The sequence below is a fragment of the Festucalex cinctus genome, chromosome 18 (assembly GCF_051991245.1).
Source record: "Festucalex cinctus isolate MCC-2025b chromosome 18, RoL_Fcin_1.0, whole genome shotgun sequence".
Classification (NCBI taxonomy): domain Eukaryota; kingdom Metazoa; phylum Chordata; class Actinopteri; order Syngnathiformes; family Syngnathidae; genus Festucalex; species Festucalex cinctus.
This window is the reverse complement of record NC_135428.1, coordinates 11,697,145-11,723,367: the sequence shown is the minus strand read 5'-3', so window position 1 is coordinate 11,723,367 and position 26,223 is coordinate 11,697,145. Positions and strand designations below refer to the sequence as shown.

Below are 26,223 nucleotides of genomic sequence, written 5' to 3'. Positions count from 1 at the left end.
TTTAAAAACATTTAGCGTAAGAAAGTTTAAAATAATCATAAAAATAATTATTAAAACGGGGAAAAAAGGGACATACTCCAAAATATATTTCAAAACTATATTATAATTATAAAATAAGTTTTACGACACATGGAACTATTGAATTAAAACATTCTGATGGCGGCCCAAATATAATTTATTTATTATTATTTTTTAATGATTTATCTAAAAACTGTTACAAACTAACAAACATCTTCACAACGATCAGTACATTGCAACAATAGAACCCCCCCCCCCCCCCCAAACAAAAATACAAAATAAAAATTTAAATAAAATAAAAAATAAATAAATAAACAAAATACCAGGGGAATATAACACTCATAATACAAAACAAAAATGTATCCTTGAAAATAAAATGTCAATTTTTATCCATATAATCTTAAATCTTCCCAAATATAATTTATGAACCCATGGCAACAACCCGGAAACACTTCGTCGAGTTTTCCGCGCGTGGGGTTGAACGAACGAATGAATGGATGAATGGCAGATGAGGATGACGAACTGACATTCGCATGATCTCGCAGGACCAAACCAACTAATTAACTAAAACCAACAAACTTACTGACTGACAAATCAAGCAACTACCACCCTAAAGAAGAGACGAGCATGGCGACTCCTCCAAAGCTAGCACGCAAGTCGTTTCCCGACAGTCCGTCGTCTTCCGAAGGGTTCTCCCGCCGACACAAAAAGATTTCAATCGAAGGAAATATTGGTAAATTAACTTTTGCTTACTCATTAATCGTGAAACCAATCATGGGAGCTCTAGATACACCCCAAACACCCATAAACAAATAAAGCAATCTCTAATATTGTGTGAATTTGTATACATTCAATTTAATATCATACTTGTTCATTTAATCTCTACATTACTTAATTGACTTGGAATTTTCTTTACTACACTAATAATGTTTTAATTCCAACTTCCAAGCTTCCACACACCCTGCGACAACTTAACCGAGCAATCAAGTACAGTATCATTGTGCCAACGCAGTTCTGCTTATCTCTCTGGCTTTGACATAAGCATTCACATTGTCGTCCGCTTGAAAGTGGCTTTGGACGTTCATCCAGTCTGGTTTCTAGGCCTTGAGACATTAAGTGTGGTTGATAGATTATGTCAATTAGCCCCAAAATTCAGACAGTATTTTCTGCATTTTTTTTGTTTTATTTTTGTTTTAAATTAAATGAGTTGTCTATGTGACTTGTGACTGGTTTGTGGTTCCAGCGGCGGGCAAGTCCACATTTGTGCGTCTCCTCCAGAAGACATCACCCGAGTGGGAGGTCATACCTGAGCCCATCGGCAAGTGGTGCAACGTCCACAGCGAGAGTGAAGATGTTTCGCAGGTGACTGACAAAAAGAGACATGGATCTCAGTAGCATTGTTGTTTGTTTTGCTTTTTGCGGGGTCTTCCCATCCTCACAGACATGCACTGCTTCCCCTCTTTTGTCAGGAGCTGAGTTCCTCGCAGAAGAGCGGCGGAAATCTGCTACAAATGTTTTACGACAAGCCAAGCCGCTGGTCCTACACCTTCCAGGTAGGATGACAGCAGCTCGCTCCCGAGCTCCATTAGCTGCCGGAGAAAGTGCTCACTTCCTTTCTGTCGCATGTCAGAGTTACGCGTCCCTCAGCAGAATTCGCTCCCAGCTTCGGTCGCCTTCGCTCAAACTCCAGCAGGCGGAAAATCCCGTCCAGTTGTACGAGCGCTCAGTCTACTCGGACAGGTGAGCGAGCTCCTGTATTGGTATTGGTTGTTACTGTATTTTTTTTGTTTGTTTTTTTTTTGTTTTTTTATTTGTGGCTTTGCGTGCAGGTACGTGTTTGCGTCTACGCTGCTGGAGTGCGGCAGCCTGAGCGAGGAAGAGTGGAGCGTCTACGAGGACTGGCACTGCTGGCTGCTGGACACCTTCCAGGCCCAAATTGCCCTGGACGCCTTCATCTACCTCAGGGCCGAGCCGCAGGTGCTCCTCCTCCTCCTCTTCCTCACCAACTTCCTGTCACATGTCCTGGCGCAAGTGGGCTGACACGGCTTGTTGTTTTGTTTTTTCAGCGCTGTATGCAGCGTCTGATCCAGCGCGGCCGCGACGAAGAGAGGGAAATTCCTCTTGAGTACCTGGAACAACTTCACCGCAAACACGAGGACTGGCTGGTCCACAGGAACCTCAGGTTTGCGTTTAGTCACCCACAAATTGAGCTTGAACAGCACTAAAAAGACCCAACCTTAAAAAAAAAAAATCTGTGACAGTTCATCCACCAACGCGCAAAAATATGATTGTTTCATCCACGTATTTTCTTCTGAGAATCTGAAAATTTGACAAAAATCTGAAAAATTAGCATGTGAAGATAACACTGAAATTCTTATTACAATTGATTAAAATGGGGGAGGGGGGGCAGGTTATTTTTTAAAGTCATTTTCCAAATTAGCATGTGGACTCAATGTGAAAAAGCATTTGGAATTTCATCCATGTTTTTCTGTATTTTTATTGTTTCATAACACTAGCATTGCCATATATTAAAGGGATACTTCACTTATTTAGCCCGTTGTAGCAATAAAAAGTTAATATTTTGTCTATAATTAATTTGATACTTTCATTATTTTTCCCGTACAATTAGTACCTTTAAAAACATTTTGCAACTTGCTGTCGACTGAAAATGACATCACAAGGGCTCAGGTAACCAATCACAGCTCACCTGTTTTCTAGGTTTGGTCATGGGACATTCACAAGCTGAGCTGTGATTGGTTACCTGAGCCCTTGTGATGTCATTTTCAGTCAACAGCAAGTTGCAAAATGTGTTTTTAAAGGTACTAATTGTACATGAAAAATAATGAAAATATCAAATTTATTATAGGCAAAATATTAATGTTTGACTGCCAAAAATGGCTAAATAAGTAAAGTATCCCTTTAAAGAAAAAACTTTCAAATGATGGAAAATTTAAAAACAGCTTTCAAAACGCTTTTTTTTTTTTTACTTTACAAAATAAATATGTTGACACAACACTAAAACGAAACAAAAAGCTAAACATATTAGAAATGTTTTGTATCCAATTAATCAAAAAAAATGAGCAACTTAATTGATTATTCACGTAATTATTAGTTTCTTGTCTGCACAGCTTTATATTCAAATCCGCAAACTTTTTTTTTTTTTTTAACCACTTGACAAAATGATAGTGTTAACGCAACACTAGAAGGCACCAAAACACTCCAAAGCGATTGATGTAATCAATCGATTGCTTGTTTGCAGACTGGACTTTGAGTACCTGAATGAACTTCCCATCTTAGTATTGGACGTCAACGATGACTTCAAGGATGATCGTATCAAACAGGAAGCCATCGTTGACCAGGCAAGTTTGGACTTTTTTTTTTTTTCCCCCACTGATTATTATTTTTTTTTTTTAAAGCTTCCTGTGTGTTTTATTGTGTTATTTTTGGTGTTCTCAGGTCCAAGAGTTTCTCTCAATGCTGTAGAAGAAAGAAGTCTTCCAACCCCCCCCTTCGTGTCTATCAACGACATTCAGGACTGCTGTAATGAGGAGAAACCAATCCCTGTTTTTACGACCGCCCCTGAAGGCACCACCAGATAGACGTCGACCAGTTATTTCTTGAAAAGGACTTTTGCAAAGACTCCCACTGGAAAGTTTTTGTTTGGTGAATGAATGACATTAAATGTTTTAACAGGAGCTAACGTTAGCAATCATTGTCTGAGCCATTGTGCAAGCACGCCACCGGCCGTCAATGTTCAACCCCGCCGACACGACAACACGTGTCAAACGCTCCACACAAGAACCCAAAATGGTGTGTTCAGCTGCTGACCTTCCGACTGGTCGCCCGCCGACTTGTTTGTTGCTTCGAACTCGCAGGGGTGAATTCCGAGGGGAGGTCGCTGCCCACGTAGCGCTTTGCAAGGCTGGATCGGTTCCTCCTGGATAGAGTAGTGACCGATCAAATCTTTGCCTATATGTGCACTGTGACTGACTAGCGACCAGTCCAGGGTGGACCCCACCTCTCGCCCAAAGTTAGCTGGGATAGGATCCATCCCTGGACATTGTAATGACTAGCAGGAAGTTATAATGACTATCAGAGAATTCTACTGGCTATCAGGAAGTTCTGATGACTATCAGGGCGGTCTGGTAACTCTCAGGGAGGTCATCTGGTTATCAAGAAGTTCTATTGACCAGTGGAAGTTTTAATGACTATCAGGGAGTTGTAATGACAATTAGGCAGTTCTAATGGCTATCAGGAAGTTATAATGACAATCAGAAAGTTCTGGTAACTCTCAGGGAGTTCTCGTGGCTATCAAAAAGTTCTGTTGACCAGTAGGAAGTTTTAATTAATATCAGGGAGTTGTAATGACTATTAGGAAGTTCTAATGTACAGTGGGCTATTTCAATGACTAGTAGGAAGTTCTCATGACCAGCAGGGAATTGTAATGAATACTCTATAAGGAGGTTCTAATAACTATCAGGAAGCTTTAGTGTCCAGCAGGAAGGGAACTCTCAGGAAGTTCTAAGCCTAATAAAACCACAAAACAGGTGCCGCAGTGGCCACAAATATACATTATTTTTGATTAACTCATTAGCTCCCAAAAACGTATAACTACGTCATATTTTAAATGTTTTAAGTGTCCCAAAGACGTACTTATACGTTTTTTGTGCCAGAGCATAGAGAAGGCTTTGATGCAGTCTCTCTACTGCAGAAAATGGTTGAGTGGCAGCAGAGTGTAAGAGATCAACCACGCCATGTTAAAACAAGCTGATTTCCCCACAGTTCCAAGCAGAATTGTGAAAAACTATGAAACTTAGCTTTGTTCTATTGCTAATTGTTGCACAGCAGAAACAGAAAGGAATATACTTTTTTTCCCTGATAAAAGAAGATACTCTAAACTCTCTTTTGGTATGTTCCATATTTTTTTTAGACCAATAGAACATAATATTTTGCGGGCCTTGAAAAATCAGTCAAAATCCAGGAAAACACTTAGGTGAAAATGGTTGGGAGTGAATGAGTTAAAAGGCAAACCAGCAGGATCTCGTGACCCCTCAGCCCAACCAGAGAAAAGCCAAATGGGTTGATCGTAACAAAGTCAATCAGTGATTATTATGAGTTGCCTTTCATGTCGAAATTGTGACATTATTTGCACTCAGCCACATGATGACCCATTGGAATGTGCTGGCCATCAAGTTTCATATTCAAATATGCAGGCTGCAATTTATGGAAGCACACAAATTGCATGCACTAGCAGATATCGGGACACTTGATTTAGTATGTCCAGTCGTCACAAATACACTTAAAGAATTATTTTGCATTCAGGTTTATTTTGAAATCACCACCACCCTGATGACTAGTACTTAACCTGTTTGTTTTTGTTTTGTTTTGTTTTTTTGACAGCAGGAATGTCTATTAATACAATAAGAGGTTTTAATGAAATAGCAGGAAGTTCTAGTGATCGAGTGGGAAGCTTTATGGATCTAGAAGGAAGTTATAATAACCAGCAGGAAGTTTTAATGATCCAGAAAGGAGTTCTACTAATCCAATGGAGGAAGTTGTAATGGTCTAAGTATGATTTTATAATGACCAGAGAGAAACTATAATAATCCAGTAGGAGGTTTTAATCGTCCAGTATAAAGTTTTGATGGTCCGGCAGGATAGTCTCTTGATCTAGTGGGAAGTTTTAATGATCCAGTAGGCCGTGTGTCTAAGTTCTAATGACCAACGGGAAGTTTTAGTGAACTACCATGAAGTTCTAGTGATCTAGAATTTAGTGATCTAAAAGGAAGTTGTAAAGACAGAAAAGAAATATTAGTCATCTCAAAGGAAGCTAATGATCATCAGGAAGTTTTGGTGATCTAGAAGGAAGTTGTAACCAAAAAGACTTTGGGATGAAGCGAGAAGGTGCAATAACCAACAGGAAGTTCTTATGATCCACTAACATGTTTTAATGGTCCAGCTGGGTATTCTAGTGAACTAGCAGAAAGTTGTAATGACCAACAAGGCATGTGTATTTTCTAGTTGTGCTTGCATGTACAATGACTAATCATCGTGTCCGTCAAGTTACTACCAGCAAGACTCACAGGAACATTAACAGACACCGCAATGGGGGGCGTGGGGGGTCAGCCAGAGCCAAGCAACGTGTCAAAGTCTGCACACCCCCGATGAGGACGCATCCCCCGTCGTCTAGCCGTCGGGTCCTGGTGCCGTACAATAAGCAAACGTCCGCCGGCGGGAGGAAATCCTCTTGTTTGTGAATGTGCGCACCTTTAATCCTTTAAGGCGACTCAGCAGACTAACAGTAAAAATTGTGAGAAAGAGTTGACGCCGCTATAATGACAACTTTCAGCAGCTCGGATGTTAGGATTTTTTTTTTTTTTGTCTTCATGACAGGTTGATTTGAAGAGGAGAACAACAGTGACATCATCAATATGGGCTTCAGTGAGCTGCTGGATGAGGTGAGTAATCTGATTACAAGGAGAAAGTATCTGAAGTAATCTGATGACAAGGAAAAACTAATGGGAGTAATTTGATTATTATGGAGAAAGTTTGGGAATAATCCGATTACAAGAAGAAAATACTGGGAGTAATTTGACTACAAAGAGAAAGAATTGCAGTCCTGTGATTGACTGGCGACCAGTACATGTCCTGGCGGACTGAATTGTGACCAGTCCAGTTTTTGTCATCATTGCCTTATGATACACTTGCAACCAGTCATTGTTTTCCTGTGTTCCCTGTTATGGGCTGCCGTCCGGTGCATTTGTTATCTATATGTGCCATGTGATTGGCCAAATTCCAAAGGAAGTTCAAATAAGCAGTAAGAATTTATAATGATGCAGTAGGAAGTTGCAACAGTTTAGCGGGAAGTTACAATCTTCTCGGCACTAAATCTCCGTGTGTTTGACTGGTCAGATTGGCGGTTTCGGGCGGTATCAATGGATCCATGTGACCCTCATCAGTTTCCCGGGCTTGCTGATGGCGGGTCAGAACCTCTTGAACAACTTTATCTCCGGAACCCCCGGCCACCACTGCAGCCTGTCGACCAATCACAGCCTCTGGAACCTTACGGAGCATGTACGTGATTGGTTTGCGTGACATGTGGCCGGTGGTCACTATGCGACTGACACAACATCGGCGTGTTTCAGGTGGACCGGCCAGATGTGTTGAAGGCCTTCATCCCGATGGACTCTTCAGGACTCCGACTGGACCGCTGCAGGAGGTTTTTTTCAGTGCCCTATCTATTTTTCTCGGCTTGAGGCGTGTCAGTGGCTAAACACTGGCTTGCTTTCAGATACGTCACACCGCAGTGGCAGATGCTGACCGCTAACAGCTCATCGAACATGAGTCACCTCCACACCGAAAGTTGTGTGGACGGCTGGACCTTCGACAACTCCGAGTTCCTCGCCACCACTGTTTCTGAGGTAACCGAGAGCATACTATGGAGTCCAAGTGATCCAGCAGCAAGTGATGTAGCAAGAAGTTCTTGTGATCAGTAGAATGTTAGTGATCCAGCAGGAAATTCTAATGAGCCGGTTGAAGGTCTGGTGATCCAACAAGACGTGTTAGTGATTTTGCAGGACATTCAAAAGATCTAGCAGGAGGTTCTAATGCTCCAGTAGGAATTTTCGGATTTCTCGAAGATTTCTATCCATTAAGATGTTGCAATGTTCCCGCAGCAAGTTCGAGTCATGAGTCAGAAGAGGTTCAAAGTCTGTCACTAGTAGCAGTTCTCATGATCCTGTTTGAAGTTGAAGAGCTCTGTAAAGAAGTTCAAGTGGAAGTTGCAATCTTCCAGCAAGAAGGTCTAAAGACCTAGCATGAAGCTCTAGTGATCCAGTAAGAAGTTGTTGATCCCAATGAATGCTGCGTTGCATTGTGTGTCTTCAGTGGGATCTGGTGTGTTCATGGCGTCCCCTCAAGCAAATGATCCAGACGGTGTACATGGGCGGAGTTTTAGCGGGCGCCATCATCTACGGCAGCCTTTCCGACAGGTGAGCCTCTTTTTTTTTCTTTTTCTTTTTTTTTTTTGTGAAAGTACTAGAGTAACTCAAACTACCGGAGACAAAATCCTTTGCAAATAACGCTGATTCTGTTGACCAGAAATATGGTTGTCACCTTTGTCCCAGGTTTGGGCGGCGCTCTGTCCTGATTTGGTCCTACCTCCAGCTGGGCATCCTGGGCTCCTGCTGCGCCCTGTCGCAGTCATACTCGGTCTACTGCGCGTTCCGTTTCCTGAGCGGCATGGCGGTGTCAGGCATTATACTCAACTCCTCCTCCCTGAGTAACATGTTTACGTTTGTACATTGAGGTTCTTGGTGGCCACATGACCTCGATCAACCTGGCGGAATCTCTTGCTGTTTGTCATCAGAGGTGGAGTGGATCCCGACCAAAACTAGGACTATGGTGGGCACTCTCACTTCCTTCTACTTCACGTTTGGTCAGATGCTCTTGGCGGGCTTGGCTTATTGGCTGAGGGACTGGAGGAAACTGCAATTGGTGATGTGCGCCCCCCACATAATCTCCTTTGCCAACAACTGGTCCGTCATCAAGCGAGACATCGGTTACTCCCCTTGAAAATAGCCATCTAATCCAAACATCACTGCGCAGGTTTTTATTAGAGTCGCCGCGGTGGCTGGTCCTCAGGGGTCGATCCCAGGATGCCTTGAAGATCCTCCACAGAGTTGCTCGCATCAATGGAAAACCCAATGTGGTGGACAAGCTGACGCTGGAGGTTGTCCTGTCAGACATTTACAAATATCTTCCAGCCTCCTTTTTGCCAAACCCCTCACTAAAATTTGAAATTCTTAATTGTACGTGATGATCTCTTGCGGCAGATTAGCGGGGAAGCCGCGTTGTAGCCAATGGGAGCTTGACGTGTGTACCATGTAACCCGCAGGTGCTTCACTCCCATATGAGCAAGGAGCTGGAGTCCAATCGCAAAACGCTGACCGCCTACGACCTGCTGAGGACGCCCGGCATGAGACGCATCTCCGTTGGCCTCCTCGCCGTCTGGTGAGGAACGACCGCGGAGAACCAGACTGTCACTCCTCATGATGCTAAGAGGCTAACTTTAGCGCAGGTGTGGGGCTCCTGTCATGTGACTTGACTCCAATTAGACTTAAGTGGGCAATTTTTAAGACTTGGCTAAAACTGAAAGACTTGACTTGAATGCCTATGGCTTGTTATGTTATGGGAAGAAGATGGTTCCTCCAACTGTTTGTGTGTTCTTCATTGATCAGGACGAAGCCTTGCTTAGGGAACCAATCACACTTGCCACTGACTGACTTGCCTTTAGACTTGCTGAAAGTCTAGTGGGGACTAGACTTGACTTCAACCTGAAGATCAGACTTGTGACTTATTCCCACCTCTGAACGTTAGCAACAAGACAGCAGCCATTCACGTGATGTCCACCCGTGTTCCCCTGCTAGGTTTTCCACCAGCTTCGCTTACTACGGTTTGGCGATGGACCTACAAAAGTTTGGGGTGAGCGTGCTAAAGTTTTGGCCCAGCTTGCGCCACATGCTAAGCTAAGCTAAGCGCTCCCCTTCCTCGGTGCAGGTGAGTATTTATGTGATGCAGCTCATCTTTGGAGCCGTGGATTTTCCCACCAAATTTGCGGCTCTGGGCATGCTCAGTTTCCTCGGGAGGAGGAAGACTCAGGCCTTGTGCCTCCTCATGTCCGCCGTTGTCATCTTTGCCAACATCTTTGTCCCAAAAGGTAACGCACAAAAAGACAGGACTTTTTCTTTTTTTGAAGTTACTTCGCTCATTAATAAGCAACCTATACTTTTACAAATTGGTGTCCCTCTGTCAGACTTGCAGGCCATCAGAACCACGTTGGCATGTCTCGGTAAGGCCTTCACGTCGGCGTCTTTCACCACCGTCTACTTGTACACCGGAGAACTTTACCCAACCATCATCAGGTATGACATGTTTAACAAACTAAGGAGTGGTAAGTACAGATCTGGTTTCATACGGAGGGAGTAGTTGTAGATGTTTGTTTTGTTTTTTTCCACCACTGCTAACATTTCTACTTTAAACCTGATGTCTGTAGGCAGACAGGAATGGGTCTGGTGTCCACTATGGCCAGAGTGGGCAGCATGGCAGCACCCGCCGTCCTCATCCTGGACGAAGTAAGCCTTCATTGTTAAAAGTGCTGTAATTGCTGCAGCGGGCTAATGAAATCTGTGTTGCGCCGCCTCCAGGTGTTCCCTGCTCTGCCCAGCATCGTGTACGGGGGTGCAGCTGTGCTAGCTTCAGGCTTCGCTTGCTTCCTGCCGGAGACACTCAACGTTCCACTCCCGGACACAATCCAGGATGTGGAGGCTAGATGGTGAGTGGCGTTAGCGACTCATGCTAATGACTAAGGAGCTGTTTCCATCTGACTGCCATCTTGTTTCACACAAATAAGAAAAGCTACTTTAACTTATATCTAGAAATCTAAGATTGGATGCTAATGTTGAAACTTGGGAAGCCAGTGGTGCTGACATTGGTCTTCCTTCGCCCCAATGCTACAGGTAACTTCGGAAGCAAGCACTGAAAGTTAATGATAAAGCTAAGATTAGAAGGTAACAGCAGAGCTGGGCAAAGCCTTAGTTACATCGACCCATCATTGACGGATAGCCACCGTTCGGCGGGTGTGTCCACAATTTTGGCTAGTGCTTTATGATGCAAGGCCTTGAAAAAATGGATTGAGCATCGACTGAAGCAGGTTTACGTCCCTCAATCCAGGTCAGTACATACGATCTATCTCGCCAAAAATGTGGAAACACTCGCCAAAGGGTGGACAAAGGTGGGAAATATTGTCGGATGCTAACTTAGGAGGTATTGAAGTTGATGTTCTTGGAAATTTCATGGATTAATCACTTGTGAATTGTGTGAAAAAGTTACTGCAACATTGACAGGTTGAACGTCTGCCTTCAAAAGTTTACAGAAGGTCAAAGAAAATTCACTTGGAGTGCATTTTAGGTTCATCCTGAAAATTTACCTGAAATGACCCAACTTTTTATCATATTTTTGTATGTATTTAATAAATGAGACTATCTACGTACTCCTAAGTCAAAAAGATAATGAAACGACTAATAGGGATGTTTTTTTGTTTTTTTTTACAGGTTGCAGCGCGGCAACAAACACAAATGTCTTTGAACTTTTGTTGCATTTTTCAAACCAATTTGAATTTAGTGTTTTTGATTTGATTGACATGTTTTTGTGAAGGTCTGGAAGAAGCCCCACTGGTAAGAAGAAGGACGTTTCTTCAGAAGATGAACAAGTGGCACTGTCTAAAACAAGTGAAAAACAAGTGAAAGAAGTTGAAGGGAGCGGTCTCAACGCCCTCTGACCCCACAATGTAGCTGCTCATTCGCAGATGTGATCATCTGGTTCACATTTTCTTTGTGATACAGTAATCATGTGAAGTATGGCTTTATAATTGTAACACATGGCTTTTATTAATATGGAATAATCAATGATTGATTTGAAACCTTATTACATAAATATAAATAACAAAGTGCGTTGAAGAAAAAGACAATGACGTTTTATTTTAAACCGTACTGTCATTACAATCTTGCATATACACATGCTGTTTAAATAAATGAAAACATGAAATACGTCATGTTGAAGTTAAAATATAACATATTCAGTAAATTTTGGCTTTCATAATTAAATGTAAGGGTTAGGATTAATAAATAAATGTACATGTGGAGTAAGAGTCCATAAATAAACACATGAAATCAAATGTTATGGTTTTAATTTCCAGGTGAATGCATGGGGGAAAAGTCCTAAAACACCCAAATTTATTCATGTTTCATCCGATGTGAGGATAGAATCATAAATAATTTTCAATTGCTAATATTTTTGCCTACAGACCTTTTGCCCACCTTCTTTTCATTTCATATTTGTTTTTTTGATGAATGAAAATATTATAGTGTGTGTGAAACTGTATGTTGTGAACGTCTCCCTGCATCCAAGTGACTTTTTTTTGTTCATCAATGGGATGCTGGCCGATGTTTTGTTTCGCGTAAAGAAGAACATCCTGCTGAGCTCATTGCACTTCCGCGTCTCGTACGAATCGGAGCGCATGTTCCTCGGTGTTTCATTTGACTGACGGCCGCGGCTACCAATCACTGGCCGCCAATCGACTGAACCTTTGTAAAGGGGGGCGGGGCGGGGCGCGCTCGCTCGCACAGCGGAAGAAAATGGCGGCCGTGGCCACCGAGCCAGGAGCTGCGGCGATTCGAACAACAGTAACGACCGACGACGGCTCACCGGAACCGGGCTCCAGCGGCCCGGGACTCATGCTACTCTCCCAAGAGCCCGAAGGAGCGCCGGAGCCCGAGCCGGCCGCGGGGTCCGAGCAATCCACGGACTTGTATAGCCCTCACTCGGGAGACGGTGGGGACGGGGAGGAGCGCCGCCATGTCAGGCCGGAGCTGGAGTTGGAGCTGGAGCCCACGGCGGGAAAAGTCCTAGGTGAGGCCGCCGCCAGCGACCCACTCGTCCAAAACCGGACCGCCAGCTTCTCACCCGGGGAAGCGGCTTGGAACGGCTCGGCGCAGACGGGGTACCGCAGCATCCTCGCGGAGCCCAAGCCCTCCTCCTCCGCCGTCTTCCTGCACTCCTTCCCGGCCCCTCGACCCCCACCCGGCGCCGAAGCCGGCCTTTCTCTGGCAGAACCGGCAGAACCGACCACGGGCCGGGATCGAGGCTACCCAGCTTCGGCCCGACCGGAGCGAAGGCCCGCTGCTAGGCAAGAGGCCGTATTGGACGGTACCGCGGAGGGGGATCCGCAGCCCGAGGAGAGGGGCCCGTGTCGCGGCTCGTCACCGTGCGAGTCCCCGCAGTTGGATGTCAAGCCGGCGGGAGCCGAAGCCACGTCGTGCTCTCCGCGGCAGGGCGGATGCATGCAGGACCTGAGCCTCAGCCTTGGCTCCGAGGTCCGGGTCTCCTTGGACCACGTCATCGATGACGCGCTGGTTGTGTCGTTCCGGGTGGGCGAGAAACTCTTCTCCGGGGTTCTCATGGATGTTTCCAAAAGGTAGGACCACTGCGAATTATTTAATGAAATAATTTGGTCATCAAGGGGGCAAGATCTGGGCACTGGTGCTGCTTTTCAACCAATCCGATCCGCAAAGGATGTCAGCTCTCATTTTGAAGTTTTTTTTTTTAATTTGATTTGGTTTTGACATTTGAGTCTCTTAAGTCTCTCATGTGCTTTGCTCAGGTTTGGCCCTTACGGAATTCCCATCACGCCATTTCCCCGACGCGAAGAACAGAGTCGACCTCAGAGGGCGGCGGTCCCTGCAGAAGCCGCTGCCCCCGTGTCCCCGAAGCAGGAACTGCCCACGGATGACGATGCGGCACCTTGCCCGTGGAATGCCAAGCCGCCCCCACTATTCCAGGAGGGGGCACCTTACCCTCCCCCGCTATTCATCAGGGACACCTACAACCAGGCGTTACCTCAGCCGCCACCCCGTAAGATCAAGAGGCCCAAGCGGCGCTATCGCTGCGAGGAGCCCACCTCCATCATGAATGCCATCAAGCTGCGCCCCCGCCAGGTGCTGTGCGACAAATGCAAAGGCGTGGTGGCGGCGGCCGGGCGCCGGCCGGCCTCAGTGGACCTGAGAGGTGAGGAGGCGTCGCGACGGCGGAAGGCGGCGGAGGGGCCCGTGTCCGCCGAGGTCAAGCGACTGCGGAGCGATGACAGGGGCGGCCGCGGAGACGACAAAAATGCTCGCGGCGACAGACGCGCACCGTCAGGGATCCGAGTGCCCGCCGCCTCTTCAGCGACCTCACGTCGCGTCCTGCGGGCAGTGTCCTCCTCTTCGTCCATGCATCTCAAGCTGAACTCAAAGAAGGTTCTGACCAAGGGAACCTCAGCGGATCGCTCCAAAGCTCGCCAGGTTCTCAACAAACTGGCGCGGAACTCGCAGCCGCCGCCGCTCGGTGAGAACCAGGACCGAGAGGGCGGCGGCGACAAGACCTTAACACGCGCCGCGGCCTTGCAGAACCATAACCAGAACCAGAAGGTCCACTTCACCCGCCGCCTGCAGCACCTTAGCGCCACATTGGTCGGCCCCGCCTCGCACACAGCCCTGCCGCCTCGAATGCGCCTCAAACCCCAAAGGTATCGTACCGACGACCCTCAGGCCACCCCCTCCTCCTCTTCTTCTTCCTCCTCCTCTTCCTTGCCTCCCAAACACAACGCTCGCTCGAGCCCCAACCCGCCCGCGTTCAACCCCGTAGCACCCCCACCGTGCCTCGCCCCCAGTCCGACGCCGCCCTCTTCTTTTTGTGCTGCTACGGAGGACAAGGTGGCTCCGTCTCCACCTCCTTCCTGCAACGTCTCAGAGACCGTAGACCCCCCCCCGCCCCCTGGTTCATTAGCGCCCCCATGCCCGCCCCCAGCGGAGGCTGCGGTCGGCGACGAGGAAGGAGGTGAACTGAAACGGCGTCGCAAGTCTTCCACGTCGTCGTCCTCTTCCTCGTCGTCGACGTCGTCGTCCTCAGTCTTCTCCAAGTCGGTTTCCAAATGTCTGCTCCCCGACGGGCGCAGCGTGTGCGTGGGCGACATCGTGTGGGCCAAAATCTACGGCTTCCCCTGGTGGCCGGCGCGGGTGCTGGGCATCACGGTGGCGCGGCGAGCCAACGCTGCGTTGACGGCGCGGCAGGAGGCACGCGTGTCCTGGTTCGGCTCGCCCACCACCTCCTTCCTGCCGCTGTCGCAGCTCTCGCCCTTCCTGGAGAGCTTCCAGTCGCGCTTCGACAGGAAGAGAAAGGGCCCGTACCGCCGCGCCATCTCCGAAGCCGCCAGCGCTGCCAAGCAGTTGACGCCCGAAGTGCGCGCGCTGCTCACGCAGTTTGAGACGTAGCGTAAGAGTGTGGGCCGCTGCCCCGCCCGCCCGTTCTCCCCCTCCCCTTTATTGCAGGAAGTCACACGTGCCCCCTGCCTCTATTGTAGACTTTTTTTTTTTTTTTTTTTCCCAGGCGAGGTTTTTGGTATCGCCAGACAGATTTCAAGCAGCCTTAGCAGCTGTGCTAAGCCAGTTTTTCCCAACTTTTATTGAGCCAAGGTGCAGATTTGACATTCGAAAAGATCACACTCCCAACCAAAATGTATCTACTACTATCTGTCACTGGCATAGCTAGCTAGTAAAAGCGCAACGATTAATTGACAACAAATTAGTTATTTAAATGGGCAAATATTTTGATAATTAATTCGTTTAAAGACTTTGATGATTAAAGTAATTGTTAATTGCAACTCTACTTGCTTGGTATTTATTTATTGTAGGGCTGCAACTAATAACATGGCTCCATTGTTGGGAATCGCTGAGCTAAGCGAGCGAGGGCGGTTGCAATTTTTTTTTGTGTGTTGCCTTTGATGCGTGCGTTTTGTTTTTGTTTTGTTTTTTTCTTCATGCTGTGACAGAGATGAATTGATCAAAGCTGTGAAACTTTTCCAAATCGAGGTCGGGGGGCCTCGAATCGTTTCGAATTGTCGTTCATACGCGATCCCACTGAGATCCTGTTGCCAGGCTGACCCCCGATTCCTCCTCCCCCCCATCCGATGATGACGATGGTGTATTTTCCCTCTCTGTTTGTCTCCTGCTCCACTTTGGGACTGTTTTTCCCGTCTGTTTGCAGATTAGAGATTCTGAACAAAAAACATTTTGTGTAAATGTTTTTTTTTCTTTCTCTGCTGTTTCAAATGTTAAATAAAACTTCTCTTTGAATTGTGGTCATTTGAGCTTTTTTTCTTCCGCCGCTGCTGCTGCGCTCGCGTTACTCAACGCTTTTTTTTTTCCCTTTTTCTTTTTTTGGTCGGATTTTCTTACATGCAAACAGAATGTTTTGAAGCAAGCAGAGTGGGAAAATACTAGCAGGTTAGCATCGCTACCTTAGCACGCGTGCTACATGTCCTGTTCAACTCAAACGCCACGGTGGTAAACAGCACCGCCATTGTGGCTGCAATTGCAGTTTGGCACAACTACCTAATGACTGGGGTTAAGGGTCACGGAAAGCGGTTTGACGTCATTGTACTAGATCACATTGTCTTCACTAAAGACAAATTATGTGTGACACTAGGACAATTAGAATGACTTGACTCCATCTTAATAGTGAGAAACATTTGCACATACATTTGCACCTTTTTAAAAAAAATTATTTAATTAATAACTAATTTAATAAATTGTTTCTTCCAAAAGGAACTTGCATAATTAGTGTTTCAAAGAAACTTGTCTTATTATTATTATTTTTTTTACATTTAAACAATTATTTGAATAATTGTGATTCAATTATTGCCAAAACAATCAAGATAATTTTTTTTCTATAATTGAGCAGCCCTACTTGTACTACTAATGTTATAAAATTCTCTGAGTTCTCATCTAGCCCTTCAATAGGACCGCGCCGAGTTCTAGTCATGTCCTATAGTTGTGGGGAAAACTTTACGAGTAAGGGCTCTACTAGTACAAATTAGTCCATGGGGGGGTCCGATGTAAAGCAAGTATATGTAATAACTATTCTAACAGCATGCCTACTATTTGATATTTCTGCCCACAAGTAGAATAAACAGAGCAAAAAAATCTTTAGACAAAACTGCACTAGTGGGCATCTGATCGCTACCAGTAATACTACATTCTAAAATTCTACCAACACCTAGAGAAAATAACTGCTCGTAAGACTGTTCTACTTGTTCTAAAGTATAGAAGTTTCTTAATAGTGAAGACAACTAGTTGACATTTCTGTGCACTAGTAGAATGACAACATTACTAAAAATGATTCCCCCCACCCTCTTTTAATTGACATTATTAGGCAGTAGTAGAATTGCTTGGGCGTACAAAAAGAGAAATTACATTTTATTATGGAGACAAAACTGCACTAGTCAAGAACTGCATGCTACTAGTACAAGTGACATACTAGTGAACATCTCACCGCTAGATGTTAGAAGAGCTGGAGTCTGCGCTTCAATTGTAGTGCCCTCTAGTCATTCTATATTAGTAGTGTGCAGTAATGTCGTAAAAACATTACTAGTATGACACTACTAGTGAGCTGAAAGGTCTTACTAATGAGGACGAAGAGTAAACTTGATGTCATGTATATGGAATAAATGTTCAAACTACACTAGTGGTGCACTAAAAGAATAATTACTAGTAAGCAAGTCCTTCTACAAGTGTGCAGTAGTGTCATACAATTTGTACATAATGCATAGTCATAAGTTATATTTTGTGCTTCCCAATTCCAGCATGCATTACAGCAGCTTCACATAATGGTGATGACATCATGTGACGTGTGTGTCGTTGCAGCTCCGCGTCCCTGAAGAGCTGCTGACGTCGTCTGCACCGCCATCGACCCGGCCGTCAGTCACGCGGACTCCGCCCACCAATCACTAATCGATATTTAATGAATATATTTATGAAGCTGAGCGGCCAATCACACAAGTCTCGTCCGCGATGGTTGCTGCTGCGACGTTAGCCTAGCCTAGCACGCCGGCTTGTTATTCGTGTTAGTTGTCATAGAAACGAAGATGAGCAAGGCAATAAATTATTGCACGTGGTGTCAAATGTTTTTAGAGTCGGGCGATTAATCGATTTTATTTATTGTATTGAGTTTATTTGGCAGAAAGATCTCTTAAAAGCCTAAAAAAATGTAAATGGGATGTAATCCCTGGCCTGTAATAATCAAATATCAATGAAATGAAATCCTGTATGATTCAACAGATGTCATTTATTTTGTGTAAAAAATATTTTTTTGAAAAGGGCAATACACACCCTTCTGATGACATTGACTTTAAAAAAAAAAAATGCTGAATTGTAGCATAATCCACGATTAATTGATAAACGTAATTAACTATTTTGATAAGTGAGTAATCGTCTTGTCTAACTTGAAATTCAGCCTCACAATAGGAAATTTTAAGATGCGGATTTCTGCATGAAAGCAGACTGATTGGTTGATCTTTGTGTTGAATCAAAATATACGACATTTGCAAACATTTGCTTTTGCTTTGGAAAACAATTAGCGACATTTTTGACGATTTATTGGCGGCTGTTCATCAAACAAGTAATTGAATCATCGATTTTTATGTTTGTCCATTTGGAACAATGAACTGTTTTTCAATAAAGGCGTCGAAATAATTTTTGTAAAATCGAATTCTTCCATGAATTGACAAAATAATCAAAACGTCAATACATAATTGAAATAATTTTTAGTTGCAGATCTAATATATTCAGAGGAGCCTGTAGAAATGACCAATATTTGAAAGACAATCCCTCAGGTATATATCTATTTTTTTTATTGTGGATTTTTGTGGGATTTTGTGAAAAGTCAAAAATTTGGGATCATTTCACTTTTTAAAGTGCAATGTGTCCACTGCAAAGCAGACTTGGTCTACAGAGCTCCACGTAAAACTTTGTTACTTAGGCTAGTTTAACACAACAAATTGTAATCCCCACCGAGGTGGTCAAAAATAGACACAATCGCTTTATAGAACATAACAAAATAAACATAAGCATTTTTGAGCTAACCTGATCCAGAAACTGCCAACAGTTTTAAGTTGCTCCAGCATTTTATTTGAAATTGTAAATTATATTTGTACAATATTTTATAAGCCGCCTTTCGCCTTGAGAGAAAGAAAAAAAAAAAATCCTAGACCTGTGCCTGCTCTTCACTCTCATTCATTGGCTCCCACGTCACTCACCATTCCAGGCCCTTCCTTTTCCAGCCACACACACTCAAACACACAGATACTACAGTGGACAGTGTGAGGATGGCGACCCCAAGTGGACGAAAATAATATCTGCCCCTCATGTGCAGTTTTTGTATTGGTATAAAATAAGATTTGAAATATATCTAAAGAATAAAATTCTGTATATACTGTACATGTTTGTTTCTTTGGGAATTTTCATCTACCACGGGGTGAGGGTGTTGGGGGGTGTCAATTTTTGGCTAGGATGTGTTTGTATTTTAGTAACAAATGCCAAAGAACGGAGCAGCTCGAAACTGACCACCACTCACACTGGAGAGGATGACTTTATTACTCGTGGGAGGAGACAAGGTAAGGGGGGCATATTTTTGGTAATTGTTGTATTACTTAATAAATTGAGGACAGTCGATCAGGAATACAACCATCAGGCAAACTGATGGTGGTTCACTTGAGCTTATGGAATGACCGACTTGGGTGATTCGCACCACTCAAGTTTAGTGGACTCACTGGACGACTGGGAGCAATTGATTCACTGTTTAGAGTTAAATGATTCACCAGAAACATCACAGACTGGATAATCTGTTTCATTGACTAGAGTTAGCAGACTCACTGAAGTACTACAGACTGATGATTTGGTTCACTGACCTGAGTTAGTGGATTCACCAGAAAGTCGGTGGACAGGATTCAGTTCACATGCTCGAGGAGGATGGCAGATTTGGAGGATTTCATTTCCGACTGGAGTTTGCGGATTCGCCAGAAACACTGCAGACACAGATGATTCAGGTCACTGACTTGATTTAGGAGACTCCTCAGAAACATTGTTGCCTCGTATGATTCAGTTCACATAACTCAAATTTTCAAAGTTTGGTATCAGGAGAAATGTTTGCAAATCTAAAAAACACAAAGCAAAACGTGTTTTCCGATAAGAAATTTGACTTTTGTGAATTTGAACATTGTCGCGATTCCTGAAGCTGCGTTGATGCCACTTTGAGGGAAATTTTCTCCTGGAAACACGTCAACGGGAACACGTGCTGGAGACTTAATGGCTAATAGTGTAATCATTGATGAAGTGACGCTCCTACAGTAATTGATTTAACGCTTTGTGTTTTTCAGGTGAAAGTCCAAATAGATTAAGGACAGATCATCAAGCGCTACCGTGACCGCACGCTTTCATTTCTTTCCTGCATCAACATGGCTGCCGGTCAAGACGACTGCAAGGTAAAGGAAATTATTGATTATGAGGAGGTGATGGAGCCACTCACACTCTGTGCCAAAGTACAAGTACAGGAACTTGTGAAGAAACAAGTAGAAGTAAACGTAGATGTATGAACTCCTGTACTTCAGTAAAAGTTCAGAAAATACAGACTATGAAACAGACTTTAAGCACAACAATAAAAACAATTTTTTACTGTCAATTTTTTAGAATGTCTGTTTTTCCGTCTTTTATTAACTGAAACAATGCTCGCACTATGAAGATGAAATAAAATCTAAAATCATGTTACATTTTACATATTGGTTAATCGCTCGCTAGCGTTAGCTCAGCATTTATGCTATCAAATAGTGTTTCTACATTGCTAATGTTAAATTAGCAAAAAACTGTTAAATTAGCTAATGATCACAAGTGGAAACAAACACCTTACCTACGTTTTTTGTTGTTGTTGTTTTTCTTCAAGATTAGAAGGAGCACTACAAATCTTAATGTCATGATCAGATGATTGGGTTCACTCATACCCAACTCCCAATTGCTACTTGGACAAGTTGACTCTCGGAAATGATTAATCAAATACTCCCTAATGGGCATTCACGCGTATGGTTGACTTTATTTTTTCTATATTCGTCTTATTATTTGCTGTGTCAACATCTGCTTAGGTCAGTGCTTCTAAATGTATACATTTTTTGTTATGCCCCCCTCCCCAAAATCTCAGCCACAAATATAATTACTATCATTGGTCTGTAAAATGTATTGTAGTGGAATTAATACTCTATGCATACTCTGTGACAATGATAGCACTGCGCCACCTACTGTAGTGGATGTTGAATCACATTTTATTCTATTATGAAAAAAGAAAAAAAAAACTGCCCTGGGGTCACACTCCCAAGTAAAAAGTACAAATCTGATAAAGTGTACTTACAGTAATATATTGTTTACTTGCCACCACTGTTGATTAATAATCTCCGTGCTCATGTGACCTAAATTGTGACAGTCGTGTCACCATAAATTGACTTTGACCTCTCTTAGCCATTGTTGAAGCACTTGAAAGGGGGTTAAACTGAGTACAAGGCGCCCTCTATAGGCGCTCACAGTGAACTGCGGGGTTATGTGACAGTTCAGTGGGTCACTGTGACACGGCGTCCGTCAATAGACCTAAATTGTACCTGCCGAGATACCAAAGTTGAAAGGAAGTGGCAAACTGGAACATGATGGCTCCCAGGAGGAAATAACAGGAAGTGTCAGTTGCACATGGGAAGTTTCTGTTGCTAATATTCCAAAGTCCTGTAGAATGAGTTGGTCACTAATGTTCCAACAGGAAACAAGAAGTTATATCATGATAATGCAGGAAGTGTCAGTTGCTACTATTCTGAGAAGTTTGAAGGCGGGGTTAGTCGCAGTGGAGTGGAAGTGACAAACACAAATGGGTCATTTGCTATGCACAGAGTCAGGATGACGTCCCGAGGAGGCGGAGCCACGAGTCACCCAAAGAGCCAATACGAGAGCAGAAGTTGGCATCGGACATGATTTACACCATCGAGGACGTCCCGCCCTGGTACCTGTGCATCCTGCTAGGCCTGCAGGTACGCCGCAAACGTAACGGCCGCCCTGCGCCTTGGACGGACGTGTTCTGACCCGTCCCTGTGCGTCCAGCACTACCTGACCTGCTTCAGCGGGACGGTGGCCGTCCCCTTCCTGCTGGCCGAGGCCATGTGCGTGGGCCAGGACCAGAACACCGTCAGCCAGCTCATCGGGACCATTTTCACCACCGTGGGAATCACCACGCTCATACAGACCACCATGGGAGTCAGGTGAGCGCCAGCGGACTCGCCTCCGATTGTGGGCAGCGCTGCTGGCTGATTGTTGTTGTTGTTGTTGTTGTTGCGTAGACTTCCTCTCTTCCAAGCAACCGCGCTAGCCTTCCTGATTCCTGCGCAGGCCATCCTCAGCTTGGAGCGCTGGGCCTGCCCCACGCAAGGTCCCCACAACACATTTCTTGTCCTTATGTGCGTGTGTTTGAACTTACATCTTTTATGTGGGTATGTTGACAGAGGAGATTTACGGCAACTGGACCATCCCACTGGACACCTCGCACGTTTGGCAGCCTCGCATCAGAGAGGTTTGCGTCCGTCCGTTGGTCTGTCTGTCTTGGATTTTCCAATTGACAATTGTGTGCGCGCCAGATCCAGGGCGCCATCATGGTGTCGAGCACGGTAGAGGTGGTGATCGGCCTGCTGGGTCTTCCGGGCATCCTGCTGGAGTACATCGGGCCGCTGACAGTCACGCCCACCGTTTCGCTCATCGGCCTGTCCGTCTTCACCACGGCGGGCGACCGGGCCGGATCGCACTGGGGCTTCTCAGCTTTGTGAGACCCCCTGCATGCGAACACACAGGGTGGCGCTTTTCCTGACGAGCGTTCGCCTTTGCAGGTGCATCCTCCTCATCGTGCTGTTTGCTCAGTACTTGCGGACCACGTCGCTGCCGTTTCCCGTGTACAACAGGAAGAAAGGACTGAGGTGGAGCCGGGTTTACATCTTCAAGATGTTTCCTGTAAAAGACTCGTCCGCCCCGCCGGAAGGTTTTGTCGCAGACTCCGGTTTTTGACGTGCGCTTGCTTTGTGTTCAGATCATCCTGGCTATCATGCTGGTGTGGCTGCTGTGTTATATCTTCACCCTCAGCGACCTCCTGCCCAGTGACCCACGACGATATGGGCACGGGGCACGCACCGACGCCCGCGGGGACATCATGACCTCTGCCCCGTGGTTCAGGGTGCCTTACCCCTGTGAGAGCCGTTTGTCTTATTTCGCATCTTGACATCAAGCCAGGGGTGGGCGTGTCCAACCCGTCAATGGCCTGTCCATTACCGTTAATCCGTCATTTTTTCAAGACTAACCAAACTGTAATCATCAATCCATCAATGTTCTTTTAACCGTATCAATGTGTCAATGCGCTGCCACTCCAGGCCAGTGGGGGGTGCCAACGGTGACGCTGGCAGGGGTGCTGGGCATGTTCAGCGCCACCTTGGCGGGCATCGTGGAGTCCATCGGCGACTACTACGCGTGTGCCCGTCTCGCCGGTGCGGCACCGCCTCCGGTGCACGCCATCAACAGGTGAGACGACAACTTTGACCTTTGACCTCGCCCGCACTGACATCATGACCTTTCTTTGTTTCGTTTTTTTCTTTGCAGAGGAATCTTCACTGAGGGCGTGTGTTGCATCATCGCCGGACTGCTGGGCACCGGAAACGGGTCTACGTCCTCCAGCCCCAACATCGGCGTGCTCGCCATCACCAAGGTACTTGCTCATTCCCATTGCGCGTCGGCTGCGTTGTGTTGTTAGGTTTGGTGACATGCGTCGTCGTGTGCAGGTGGGAAGCCGTCGCGTGGTTCAGTACGGCGCCGGCATCATGCTGCTGCTGGGATGCGTGGGGAAGTTCACGGCTCTCTTTGCGTCACTGCCCGATCCCATCCTGGGAGGAATGTTCTGCACGCTTTTCGGTGAAATTTCCCTTCACATTCACTCACCCTCATTTCAGTCCGAAGGCTGGCAGCCATTTAGGGGTGCTGCTGAAAAGTTTATAGTGGACCTAGATCTTCCACTCAAATGGATTACAGTCACAGTCATTCCTGATTTATATATGCAGTTTTCAAAAGCGGTTTTATATATATATATATATATATATTTGGCAGACTAAAATTCCGATAAGCATTTAATCAGCTGATTAATTTAAAAAATATATTATGAATAAAATAATTTGGTGTTTTTTTTCGTTCCAACAATTAAATTATTAATTTATCAGCCAAAATGCTTTGTCATTTATTATTTGTTAACTTAAAACAGAGCGAACATTCTTCAAAACGTTTGTTGGGTCATTATCTATGCCTTATATTGGAATGTTTTGATGTATTAAAAAAAAAATCAGAAAAATTGGCAGAAAACTGAAGATTTCACAAAAGTTATATCCTCTGATTAATTAATCATTCAAGCCCTGGTCTATTGCCAAGCTTTTGTCGTCTATGCTCGAGGTATGGTTGTCTATAATTTGGTGTATTTGTACACGTTTGTCTGTGGTCTCCGGATTAGATACCCATTTTCTGTTTGTCTATAGGAATTTTGAGGGAATTTTTAAGTGAACTATATGAAAAGTGGACCAAAAAGTCAGCTGAGCTGTTGTTTGTTTGTTTGTGTGAGGTATGATCACTGCGGTGGGTCTCTCCAACCTGCAGCTGGTGGACCTCAACTCATCCAGGAATCTCTTCGTGCTGGGCTTCTCCATGTTCTTCGGGCTCACGCTGCCCGCCTACCTGGACGCGCACCCAAAATGCATTGAGACAGGTGCGTGCGAGCGACCTCCACGCGCACGCGTGTGGACCAACGTACTGTCATGCACTTGCAGGTGTGGAGGAGCTCAATCAGATCCTGACGGTTCTCCTGTCCACTGAGATGTTTGTTGGTGGTTTCCTGGCCTTCTGCCTGGACAACACCGTACCAGGTCACGTATGCAAAACTTTCTTCTTCGTCACTGCCATAATATTGCTGCTACGGCGAGGTTTCTGTCACGATGTCATTGCCACACAATGCCGTTGCCATGAAAATTTGGATATCGTGACAAATTATGTTTTGGCATGACCGTGTTGTTGCATGAAGACGGCGTTGCTGTTTTGCGTGTTCAGGGTCGAGGGAAGAACGCGGCCTCCTGCAGTGGAGCGCTTTGACGTCCTCGTCGGCCTCGTCGCCCTCCTACGACTTTCCCGTGGGGATGGGTCTGGTCCGACGCGCCCGATGGCTCAGGAGAGTGCCCATCAGTCCCACCTTCAGGGGGTGGAGTTCTTCCCAAGACCCGTCCTCCCAAGTGGAGATGGCTCAGCAAGGTGCAATGGAAGCGGGGCAAGAGGCGGAACTTGGACAGGAAGACGCTGACATGTCAACCAAGGTGTAACTTGTGTCAGTTGTGTTTTTTTAATCTTGACACTGCTGCATATGTGTACTTTTGTGTGTTTGGATTTTTGTGCTGTCACACACACACACACACACCAACCTCTATTCATTTTTATTACCGGTAACTTATTCTTAATAACGTACTTTCTGATTACATAACACTTGTTTATGTCGCTATATCACTATTGTAATTTTTTTTCTTGACAAGCCTGATGCATACTGTGAAATATGTACATTGTACTGACTGCGTAATTCAAAATATATACATTGTTTTAGATATTTTTTGTTGAGAAGGAATAGGACCAATAAAGGCTCCAATTTGATACGAATGGAATTCATCATTTTATGTTTCAGCCTTCAAAGAGTTAACTTGAATTCATTTTATGGACTTGCATCTGCTCTTAATCAGTGCTAGAAGCAGAATTAGGTTAGGATACGACCAATACAAGTTAATCTGTATGTTTGTCGTTTGTCTCACTTGTAATTATTTAATATGTCAAATGCTTATTGAGGGACCCCTACTTTATATTCCTATAAATGGGCTTGTTATTTTAATTTGGCAGACATTTTCTTCTCTTTCAACGGGAAATGTAAGGCTACATTTACATTACAATTAAGGACTAAAAACACATAAACGCTTTTCCAAGTTCATTGTGATAAAGAAATACTTATCAATACAAGGGAAATATCACCAGGTGGACATTTTTGATACACGAATACTCACTAGTTTTCCGTGTCCAACAGGCGTCGACGTTGTTGCTTTTGCTGCTGGTATATGAGTTGATGCTACTCGCCACTGATACAGGGAAGGTGTAGTTATTTTGGTAACTTGGAAATAAACTTCTTGTTTTCGTCCTCTTTTCGGCCCCGCTGGACTAGCTTCCTCTCATTTTGGTTTTATTTTACTTTCTTCTCTCGCGCTCGTCCTTTTTCGCGCCGTTCATTTTGTTTTGTGCCGACTTCCGAGATACTTTGTGCGCATGCGCATTAAGATAGATCAATCTAATGTAGTGGAAACCGGGGGGGATAAGACACTGACGATACGAGGAGCATTCTGCTGGCATTTTAGCGAAAATGTTTTATTCAAAAACAATGTCCGCAAATAAGTTAAAACTGCGTTGACCATTCGTGTATGAGGAATTTGGTTAACCTAACCCATCATAATATAAATTGAACAGTAGTTAAAGTTTGGATTTCAACATAAATTCATCCAGTGTGTGGCTGTAAAAACAAACACCACCTCAAAGTCTCAATCAAGGTCTCAGATCCAGAAATTATTATTATTATTATTATTATTATTTAATTAATTAATTAACACAAAAAGTGATATGACTGGGATTGAGATGTTTGATTTTGTCAAAC

At 44.8% G+C, this 26,223-nt stretch overlaps 4 protein-coding genes and 1 long non-coding RNA gene across 8 annotated transcripts; 4 read left to right on the top strand and 1 right to left on the bottom strand.

Annotated features, from left to right (window-relative positions):
• Positions 1-248: 248 nt before the first annotated feature.
• LOC144005923 (uncharacterized) lies at positions 249-25,822 on the bottom strand. 3 transcript variants are annotated; one of them, XR_013279685.1, is made up of 4 exons: positions 25,586-25,822; positions 19,358-19,474; positions 3,847-3,955; positions 249-2,337 (listed from the first exon to the last, which is right to left on the bottom strand). It is a non-coding gene; the product is annotated as an uncharacterized LOC144005923 (long non-coding RNA). The 3 variants fall into 3 exon arrangements; XR_013279686.1 differs by having other exon boundaries at positions 249-2,254; XR_013279687.1 differs by lacking the exons at positions 249-2,337; positions 3,847-3,955 and adding an exon at positions 16,392-17,398.
• On the top strand, positions 455-3,713 carry LOC144005919 (deoxycytidine kinase 2-like). The gene is made up of 8 exons (XM_077504410.1): positions 455-751; positions 1,262-1,380; positions 1,488-1,571; positions 1,649-1,758; positions 1,848-1,995; positions 2,085-2,200; positions 3,278-3,377; positions 3,475-3,713. Exons 1-8 carry the CDS (start codon positions 646-648, stop codon positions 3,499-3,501), a joined length of 810 nt encoding a protein of 269 aa, XP_077360536.1. The 5' UTR covers positions 455-645; the 3' UTR covers positions 3,502-3,713.
• On the top strand, positions 6,187-11,865 carry oatx (organic anion transporter X). 2 transcript variants are annotated; one of them, XM_077504406.1, is made up of 16 exons: positions 6,187-6,328; positions 6,412-6,476; positions 6,931-7,092; positions 7,164-7,237; positions 7,310-7,439; positions 7,906-8,009; positions 8,145-8,299; positions 8,387-8,555; positions 8,626-8,749; positions 8,915-9,030; positions 9,447-9,501; positions 9,577-9,736; positions 9,833-9,941; positions 10,073-10,151; positions 10,224-10,351; positions 11,233-11,865. In XM_077504406.1, exons 2-16 carry the CDS (start codon positions 6,450-6,452, stop codon positions 11,354-11,356), a joined length of 1,716 nt encoding a protein of 571 aa, XP_077360532.1. In that variant the 5' UTR covers positions 6,187-6,328; positions 6,412-6,449; the 3' UTR covers positions 11,357-11,865. The 2 variants fall into 2 exon arrangements, with proteins under 2 accessions (XP_077360532.1, XP_077360531.1); XM_077504405.1 differs by having other exon boundaries at positions 6,328-6,476; positions 11,233-11,863.
• pwwp2a (PWWP domain containing 2A) lies at positions 12,176-15,751 on the top strand. Its single transcript, XM_077504404.1, has 2 exons — positions 12,176-13,051; positions 13,238-15,751. Exons 1-2 carry the CDS (start codon positions 12,213-12,215, stop codon positions 14,883-14,885), a joined length of 2,487 nt encoding a protein of 828 aa, XP_077360530.1. The 5' UTR covers positions 12,176-12,212; the 3' UTR covers positions 14,886-15,751.
• Positions 19,519-25,066, top strand: slc23a1 (solute carrier family 23 member 1). Its single transcript, XM_077504987.1, has 14 exons — positions 19,519-19,930; positions 21,368-21,505; positions 21,576-21,733; positions 21,812-21,900; positions 21,974-22,041; positions 22,106-22,287; positions 22,352-22,472; positions 22,549-22,705; positions 22,886-23,033; positions 23,112-23,217; positions 23,291-23,420; positions 24,115-24,258; positions 24,320-24,415; positions 24,597-25,066. The coding sequence occupies exons 1-14, from the start codon at positions 19,904-19,906 to the stop codon at positions 24,860-24,862; spliced, it is 1,830 nt and encodes a 609-aa protein (XP_077361113.1). The 5' UTR covers positions 19,519-19,903; the 3' UTR covers positions 24,863-25,066.
• Positions 25,823-26,223: the final 401 nt, after the last annotated feature.

Bases quoted from the DNA above. Each gene is read 5' to 3' on its own strand.
- LOC144005919 (XM_077504410.1), top strand. From the start codon at position 646: ATGGCGACTCCTCCAAAGCTAGCACGCAAGTCGTTTCCCGACAGTCCG. The intron at 1,996-2,084 runs GTGCTCCTCCTC...TTGTTTTTTCAG, and splicing joins ACCTCAGGGCCGAGCCGCAG to CGCTGTATGCAGCGTCTGAT. The intron at 2,201-3,277 runs GTTTGCGTTTAG...GCTTGTTTGCAG, and splicing joins CTGGTCCACAGGAACCTCAG to ACTGGACTTTGAGTACCTGA.
- oatx (XM_077504406.1), top strand. From the start codon at position 6,450: ATGGGCTTCAGTGAGCTGCTGGATGAG. The intron at 8,750-8,914 runs GTTGTCCTGTCA...TGTAACCCGCAG, and splicing joins TGGACAAGCTGACGCTGGAG to GTGCTTCACTCCCATATGAG. The intron at 10,152-10,223 runs GTAAGCCTTCAT...CGCCGCCTCCAG, and splicing joins CCGTCCTCATCCTGGACGAA to GTGTTCCCTGCTCTGCCCAG.
- pwwp2a (XM_077504404.1), top strand. From the start codon at position 12,213: ATGGCGGCCGTGGCCACCGAGCCAGGAGCTGCGGCGATTCGAACAACA. The intron at 13,052-13,237 runs GTAGGACCACTG...TGCTTTGCTCAG, and splicing joins CTCATGGATGTTTCCAAAAG to GTTTGGCCCTTACGGAATTC.
- slc23a1 (XM_077504987.1), top strand. From the start codon at position 19,904: ATGGCTGCCGGTCAAGACGACTGCAAG. The intron at 19,931-21,367 runs GTAAAGGAAATT...TGCTATGCACAG, and splicing joins CCGGTCAAGACGACTGCAAG to AGTCAGGATGACGTCCCGAG. The intron at 23,218-23,290 runs GTACTTGCTCAT...CGTCGTGTGCAG, and splicing joins GCGTGCTCGCCATCACCAAG to GTGGGAAGCCGTCGCGTGGT.